The 9,042-nt window shown below is 45.2% G+C and overlaps 1 protein-coding gene across 1 annotated transcript; it reads right to left on the bottom strand.

Moving 5' to 3' along the window:
* Positions 1-1,614: 1,614 nt before the first annotated feature.
* kctd12b (potassium channel tetramerisation domain containing 12b) lies at positions 1,615-6,424 on the bottom strand. Its single transcript, XM_068593372.1, has one exon. It carries the CDS (start codon positions 5,678-5,680, stop codon positions 4,829-4,831), a length of 852 nt encoding a protein of 283 aa, XP_068449473.1. The 5' UTR covers positions 5,681-6,424; the 3' UTR covers positions 1,615-4,828.
* Positions 6,425-9,042: the final 2,618 nt, after the last annotated feature.

Raw genomic sequence — 9,042 nt, forward strand, 5'->3', positions numbered from 1 at the left:
AGCATGCAAAGCTCTGCTTACTTTAACACGTAACATGCACACAAACATTGTGTCACATACTGATGGAGGAAGCTGAGGCCTCAGGCAGTTACCCATTACACGCTCTTATTGGCCGACACTACTCCCAGGTAATTAGCAGCAATGATGCTTTTCTACACAATCGTGGACTTCTCTTGTTTACTGCTGTCGAGAGAGCATGCGGGATGCAAAAGGCTTGTTTTCCTGCTAATGCCTTTTTAACTGATCACAAAGAAGAGTGAAAAGAAGGCAGCCAATTAAATCTAAAACCTCACGGCTCCGAGTCATTAGCCTGGCGCAGGAAGGCTGGTGCGCATCTCCGAGCCACTTCCCTCCCTCTGTGCGTGTACATGTTTGTGTTTGGAGAGGCCTACTGCCTGCTCAGCATATTTGGGAGACGGAGAGAGCATCTAGTTCATTGCCCTCGCTCGGCCCCCACACCAACTCAGCTCTGACCAACCTAACACTCACCCAAGCCAAAAATCGACGCAAGCACAAACACCAGGACAACAAGAACACCGAGGCCAAAATATACTGACGCGCTGATTTAAAAAGTCGACAAGGAATCGGGGCAGCGACGACATAAACAAGCGCGGAGCCACAGATGGTTGCAGCTGAATGAACAGAAACAGCAGCATCTGATAGTACACCCGGTCTCTGATGTTGAGAAAATGACTCATTGGGGCGCCGTGTGCTGTCACTCTAACTCATACTGTTTAAGAGGCTGCAGTCTGGGAACCTGGGCTGGTTGTACACAATTTAAAAGCACAACTCATGCTTCACCTCAATATGAGGAGGATATAGATTTCCCCCCCTTTCTTTTGATGTAATCATACTCAATGTTAATCCCCACCACACTGAGTAATCCTATGGATCTACATCCGTCTGGTTGAACTGAATCTCTCTGCGTGTGTTGCCACAGCACACAGGCCACAGAGGAACCCATTACAGCACGGCCCAGTGAGGGCTTTGTTTGTCAGGCGGGGCCAGCACCTCTCTGAATAACAGAACATTTCATGTTGCCCAGGAAGAGAGATAAGATGGGAACACTAAATCCATCCCAGTGAAATACTCTCCCACTGTTATCTAACTTCTACCTGGTTATCTGTCTCACTCGGCTTCCTCGCCCCATTTTCCCGATGCTCCCTTTATTTCTTTGACATACATCCGTTGCAGTTGCTCCTCTGCTCTCCTTCTTTCTTTTTCCAAAGAGGGAAAGTGATGACCCAGCTGGCTATAAGACAAAGGGATCATCCCAAGAGAGGAAAGAAGATCGTGCAAAGGCATGAAATCTAGAGTGACAATAGCACCACAGGAGCACGACGTGGGTCAAATCACTGCCTCAAGGTAGAGAGAACAGCCTTGTACTCTTGGGGCGCATTTCCTTTTGCCTTGCTCTTTCATGGCAAGATTTGAATAATGTATTGCACAAGCTCACTGAGACATATTACCTTCAAACCTTGTGGTAGAAACACAAAAGCAGAAACACAACTTACTGCATTAAGTCGAATGTGTGCTGTGTGGTTAGCGAGCAATGCAATCTGCTATTTGGATTTTTCTCCAAAAGACAGAGAAGCAAAGTTTCATGGTAAAATATCTTTATTGTAAGACTCTGGATAGAACAGGGACACAACTAGAACCTGCTTCTTGTTTGGCACACAAGGGAGGCGTGGTACACTTTGCAGCCACAGGTTTCACACAACATTTTTTTTTTTTTTTTAAAGGAGGACAAAAAAAGAAAAAAAAACAGCAGTATTTAATCACAGCCTGGCCCGTGAACCTCGTTGCTGCTTGTCACACACCTACTGTGAATGTCGAGTCTCTTGGCGACTCATGGAGGTAAAGAGTGAGAGTGGTTTAGGACACCGATGGCTGAAATTTCACACATGAGACGTGTCTCTCCATGCCTGTGCTGACTGACCTTTGCGCTCCCGAGTTGCATCGGCGTGCTGAAGGACAGTGACTTTGTCTGCGACTGTGTTTGTTTGGACTGAAGAGACACTGCAGACGCGATATTGTCTCCGGGGATTCGTCATGCATTCCAGACCGCAACAGAAATTATCTGTTTTCCAGGAAGGAAGCCACATAAATCTTTCAACAGTTTTTGTGAAGCTCATCAGCTCTGCTTTTATTCAGGCCAGTCTGAGATCAGGTTTAGAGGGCTCATACTAGCTAATGACCATGTAATAATCCCTTGGTTGAAAACTGCCTCACCTAGATAAACATAACCCTGGTTGTTGTTGTTGAGGTGTAAATTATGCCCACCTTTGTGTCTGTCAATGTGTGTCTGTTTTTTTTTCAGATAAACAAATGTTGTGTTTTACAGTCCTGGTTTTAAGGCCTCATCTTATTAAGATTTGTTACTGTAAATAATAATTAGGTCAATTATTGGCAACATAATACATGTTTCGTAAGCTGCTTTAAAATAGGCTGTTATCTTGCATATGCATGTCCTCAATTCCATGCCAGCTTGGTTTTTCTACGAGAAAAATAAAAGACCAGGCTAAGAGGAAAGAAAAGGGGGAAAAATTAGAAAAAGTACAAAAAGCAGATGGAATGGAGAGAGAGTGGGAAAGGGCGAGGGAGAGAGAGAGAGAGAGAGAGAGAGAGAGAGAGAGAGAGAGAGAGAGAGAGAGAACTTGTGCCTGAGGGTGGAGTGTTGAACACTTAATATAACTAGAGTTTGTGTCCAAGGATATTTCCTTGAATGGGAAATGGTGAGATTTAAATTTGAATTGATTTACTTGTGATTGAGTAGTGTCATTGCTAAAAAAAAATTAAAAAAGAAGAGAAAAAAAAGAACTGAAGCATGATGAAGACATATGTGTCACTTTCTTCCTGGTTTGCACTGAATGTCATTCAATACTGAGAATTTTTTTTGTCATGAATGGAAAATACAACCCGAATAGAAAGAAAACATCTTTTATTTGACAAATCAATTTTGTTTTTTTTCGCTGAACACTTTTCATTGCAGTGGTCTACGGCTGCAGCGACACTGCAGCAGGTCTAACATATGGACTCAGATGTCAACAGCACTTCATCACACTGAAACACAACATTGCCGTTTCTAAACATTTCAGAATACATTTCTTGTCACTGCCAGGACAACAACCTGACAGCCGAGGAGAAATCCTGCACCGTGCTGCCTCGACGGCTGTTTCTCAAATTCAACCTCTTCTTCATAATCTTGTCACAGCATCTACGTTTGGGATATTTTCCTAACTCCGTCTGCATTTCCACGTCATCAGCTGGATTTTGTGTGCCTTCGGTTTGTATTTTAGTCTGAGGTAGGCTATATGATGCGCAGGCCTGTCCTGGGGCTGTATCTAGAAACGACCCTCGATTATAACGCACTCCTTTATCACTAAACTCATACATGCTATAAGCTGCCCTCACAGGGCCGTTGCTACAGTAGAGAGAACACATTGGGCTTGGCTGGCTACAGCGTAATCCTACCCGTTCTTGTGATTACTCACTCACAGTAAGTGAGAGCTATCATCAAATATGCAACAGCTTAAACTAATACCAAACTGAGTATTAAGAATAACATTATTGTTGTTTACAGAACACTCAAAACGTGATCCGCTAAGGTGACGACCACATGTTACTGGGAACGAGGGGAAACGACATGTCGTCAGCATAAAAAGCTCTTAAATATTTAATTTAAGCAAAGAAATGTCAAAGAAGGACAACAAGCGAAACAAATAGAGCAGTACGGGGCTGTGAATGACGTAACAGCATCTCTTCGGCCCTCCCAGAAAGAGTTATTAAAATACTGAAAGCTCTATTGCACAATCAATACACACACACCTCATCCGGCAACCTTTTTTTTCTTCTTCTTTTCTTTCCGTCCCCAACATCTTGTGACATTTTAGATTCCTTCGTTGTTTACCAAAGCCTGCTGCTTGTTCATTTCCAATCAGCGTATTTTGGAGAAGGAAACTCCACACACCTACAATCTACTTATCCTTTTCAAAATAATAAGCGCAATGCATTTTCCTCCCTGTCCATGTGGCTGTATTATCCTAGACCTTGTTCACTCACAGCAACAGCTGAACAGATCACTACTGTCCTGTAGAAACTACTGTATGGCACAACCGCATGGTACTAGACACATTTAAGAAAAACTAAAGGAAATTAGATTTTTGTGTTACATTTCTTTCTTGTGCTTGGGCTGATCGCGTCCCTCAAGGCTGATAAGATGTCCAATTATTTGGTAATTTAGTTCAGAGAAGCAGGAGAGAGTCCGATCTGCTCGGGTGAGCAGGCAAAGTATACTGTACATCACGGCCACTCTTTAAAGCCCTTTACCTCATGCCCTTATGACTGCTTTAATAGTCATGTAGACACACCAGGGTGCTTATTTAACAAAATTAGCTCTTGGATACAGTATTGTGCTTCACCAAGGCAGATGCAATATATAGAGTACAAAAGGGGGAAAGTACATAGAAGGTATCAGTCTCTGCAGGAAAGGCTGTGGAGTCACTGTGGTCGAGGACCGGGAACTACAAGTAGATGGAGCGGTGGTTTAAGCAGGGGCAAAAGCTGGACCTGAGGATGAGGGGGAAAGGATCTGGGGTTGAGAGGGGCGGGGCTGCAGATTCGACCTGCAGAGATGGCATGAAGCGTCAGAGCGGCAGCTGGATACTGTCTATACAAGCTGGAGAGGCTGCAGAGAGAGATGGAGGGGCACAACATCTACGGTACATCTACTGGTGCAGGAGCCATCAGAGAGAGAAGGGCAGGTTGGCTGGAGTCTGGAGGGTGGGGGGTGGGGGGCAGGGGAACCAGGGGAACAAAGCCGATAGTCTCACTCACGGTAGAACACATATTCAGTGTAGCTGGTCCAGATCTTGTCGTCCGTCTGCTCATGGGCAAAGGCGCAGGTCCCTGTGGAATTACAGGCCACCATGTGGAAGCCTGCGTCCGCCAGCTTGTCAAAAGCCTGCTCCAGAAAGGTGAACTTGAGATAGTAGCGGGACGTGTAGCGCTCAGGGGGGCGGTCTGGGTCACGGCTCTCGTTCAGGGTCTCCCCAAACACCTCTTTGGCCAGAGAGGTCTTCCCACAGACCATAATCCGGGCCACTCGGCGGAATTTGGCATCGGTCTGGCTGTCACGACCCAGGGTGTATGAACCTCGGTAGCCAATGGTGATGAATCCGGACCGCTTGCCGTCCATGGCACCGGGCACCAGGCTGGCACAGGCAGCGGCCGCGGCCCCTAGGGAGCCGAGGTTGCGGGCCACGTCAATCCCAGGTGAGGAGTCCTCTGGGTCGCTCTGACATCCCTCGTCGCCAAGGGAGTTCTGCTTGCTCATTTTGGGCGCCAGTAGCTTGACAAGCTCTGGCAGGTTGAAGAACTCAGCCTCCCTTTGCAGTCGCCCGCGCTCAGGGAAGTGGTCGGGTAGAACCAGCTGCTGGTCCCGCATGTAGTCCAGGATGTAACGGAACAGGAAACCATCACGGTCCACAAAGAAGCGACCCTTGGTGTCTCTGGCCAGTCCTTTGGCTGACTTCCTACTGAACATCTCCCACAGCAGGGAGTCTGGCACACTTGTGAGGGTAGAAAAGCGGGTTATGTACACCTGACCCCCAACATTGAGCTCTATGATCTCTGGGAAGGGTACCTCCTCCCTAGATATGCCACTGTCTGGTAAAGCCATGGTTTACTCCTGCCTCACAGGTGCACTTGAATGCAGCTTTTAAAAAATAATGATAATAATAATAAAAACTCTCGGTTGTAGTGAAAGTTCAAATAGCAGGGGATTAAAATCGGATTTCCAGTGGAACCCTTCACAGTGGTTGGTGAGGCCTGTTGCTCAGAGATTGTAGGTCTCGCTGCGGTGATCGCCCGTGGTAACAGAGCGGCTAATCTGCAGCGCACAATTGGTATGCGGGCAATAAAAGCTGGCCGCCAGTCTCACTTCAAAGCAGGCACAAATAACACAGTCTCACTAACACACTCTCTATTCTAACTACGGAGGGTTCCAAAAATGACTAAAACATAGCGCAGAGTATTTCAGGCAGCGTTGAATGGAGCGGTTATGTCCACGTCCTTTACGCGCAAATTGACGGGATTACCTGAGATCGAAATTCTGCTTTTGACACCAGTTCTCTCAGCAGGAAATACACGATTTGCACAAATGACCATAACGACTTCGCTTGCTCTAATTTCGTTCGGTTGTCCTGGCGCAAACAGGATCAGGTGGCCCAACTTCAATTAAGCAATCCATAGTTGGAGATATCTGTCGGGGTCCCGGATAGGAAGATCCACGAGATGAAGAGGACGGTGCCAAAGTAGTGAGTGGAGAGCATGCAGAACAACATTCTCTCGGAGATTTCCATCACTCGAATTCAAATTTGCGCGAGGTGGTCAGCTGTTCAGTCCCTCTGCTCCCCTCTCTCTCTCTCCCAACTCTGCTGCAACGTAACGGAGGACAGCGATATTCACTCCGGTTAGCCACGCCCACGCGCGGTGACGCGCCTCTGCTGTGATCCAGGTCAGAGCCTCCTATCTTCAGACAGGTATAAACGGTCAGGCGAGGTTTTTACTGTACTTTTACTGTATTGTAGGCTGCATGGGTTATACATTCGGACTATTTTCCTGAAAGTTTAAATGTAGTATATATACTGTAATAAATGCATAAGTCCATTGATTCCATTTGAATCATTTGTGGAGTGTTTTCCAATAATTTATTTATTCACACATTCCTTAAATAAGCCTTGCATATATAGGGAGATGACATCAAGCAAACCTGTGGTGTCAACCTCCATGTATACTTTTTTTATTTGACAATGTGCTCCCAATTGTTTCTTTCACTTAATAAACAGTGAACTAAGAACAAAATGATCACACTGCCCAAAATCTTATAATGCGAGAGTCTCATTAAAACCAAGCCGCTGACGTCGAACTGGGTTTGCATTTCATTTTGATGTGTTTATATTTGGCAACACATTTAGAAATCAGTGCAGTTTGTTATCCCATCTGAATGAAGGATGGGATAACAGTGACATCTAGTGAATACTCTAAAGGAGATTGTTTTTGTCTTCCAGAGCAGTAACGATGGATTCTGATCAGATATTTAACGAGCTTGTTGATATTATACATTAGTTGTTATTATTTGAGTTAAAGCCACCGCTCCACTGACAATGTGCTGCTTCACTGGATGTTTGACCGTCACTGGGCAGAATTATGCATGTGCAGAGTTTGATGCCAAAGGGCTGTTGTTTTCACACTCATCTGCTGAAGGGAAGAAGTTTATCTGTTTTAAATCAGAGTTAAACACGTGTCTGTAGGAGCATGATACGTGTCATTACAAGTGGTTTGGAGGCAAATTGTGTTACATTAGGCCCTTTTCACAGCTGCCATATGACATGTCATAACAGGGTAAACGCAGGTGTGACCCACTCTGTGTTGTCTGCCACACCAATTCCAGTGAGCCGTGAAGGCACCATACCAATATCCGAACAGGGGCATCATTGATGATGGTGACTGTGGCTCAGTGGTGAGCGGGATTGTCTTTCAATCAGAGGATTGGTGGTTCGATCCCCGTTGCCGCTAGCCCATGTCAATGTGTCCTTGAGCAAGACACTTAACCCTAAATTGCTCCCGTAGCTGCACCTCCGGTGTGTGAATGGTTGATGACACTGATGTGATACCTTGCATGGTGGCTCCTCCCATCAGGGTGTGAGTGATGTCATGTAGCGTTAAAGCGAGTTTGAGTGGTCAGAAGACTAGAAAAGCGCTATACAGGTCCATTTATCCATTACTCCTGTGTTGGAGCAGGCATATTCAAGTGTGATTTTTTCTCGAGAAAAATCAATCCGAAGTGTAATTCTAATATTTTTATATATTTTGTATTGTTTTTCACGGGGTTACCACTGAGAACATCTTTAACAAGTACTTATTTAACAGAAATTACTTTTAGCTGAAATAACTTTTGGTCAAACAGTTGAAACGCAATGGCGTACTGGCCATCGCTGGCTTTTGGAAATAACTTATGACATGTCCTAAAGTCAAAGTGCAAACACACCAATAAAGGTCATTGAGGAGTCAGAGAGGCCTGAACAAGCGGTTTGCCATATCTGCTCCAGTACCTCTCCCCCTTTTTCTCTCTTTAGGCATGTGTAGTCCACCACACAGTCCTTTCCGTGACTAATTGGGCAATTTTGCCCATCTCCAAGCATTCTGGCACTGATTTCCCTGAAGACCTTGCAGTCTCCAGCTGGCTTGCAGCACTTACAGCCTTGTCGTCAACAATCTGGCTCGGACCACTCTGGTTATGTGGGCCACTGCAGGATCTGGAGGTGATATGGTGGTGGTGTTTGCCAATGAGTACAGTCATTGACACAGTCTCATGCTCCATTTCACAGTTCCTTTCCCTCGAATGTGCACGCAAAATAAGCTTTGTAATGCCAGCATCCTGCACAGTTCAAAACAAAAGAGCCAAAATATAATCAGATTTAAAACCGTAACTAAATTATTGTCAACTATTAACTCATGCCAGCGATTGAAGATGATTAAATTACTGAAATATTTTTTGGAGGAATCATCAACCTCTCACACGGCGACCTTTAAAATCCCAGCACATCAGCGTGTGACCCTGGGTTTATGCTGTCAGTTTCATCATTATAATCGCATCCAGACAATAGCTCATTGATCTTAAAAAAATAGACAAAATGACTACATCAAATAAATTAGTTTGACCTTCTGCAGCGGCTGGATTAACTTTGTACATTTGTCAATTTTCATCACAGAGATGGCCTTCAAAGGCTGGTAGGTGTGTGTATGTGTGTGCTTGATGCTCCACTGATCCAGAATAGCCGGAGAAGAGGCTTGGGAGAGAGATAGTGGTTCGGCATACTCAGGCAGGAAATGGGAAAATGAACCGGCTGCTGTTGCTAAATCGCATGTATTCAGAGAAAGACAACCAGACACACTCATGCTGAATTCTTGGATAAGCGCAGTGCAAATAAAGAGTTACTTTGGGAGGATTTCATGGGTATGTCTGCATATTGATCTCTG

Source organism: Clinocottus analis, unplaced genomic scaffold (genome assembly GCF_023055335.1).
Source record: "Clinocottus analis isolate CAN_PGR_092001 unplaced genomic scaffold, fCliAna1.0.p SCAF_10, whole genome shotgun sequence".
NCBI lineage: Eukaryota > Metazoa > Chordata > Actinopteri > Perciformes > Cottidae > Clinocottus > Clinocottus analis.

What these genes read in the sequence shown, in the direction of transcription:
- kctd12b (XM_068593372.1), bottom strand. Translation starts at nt 5,680, where the DNA reads ATGGCTTTACCAGACAGTGGCATATCTAGGGAGGAGGTACCCTTCCCA.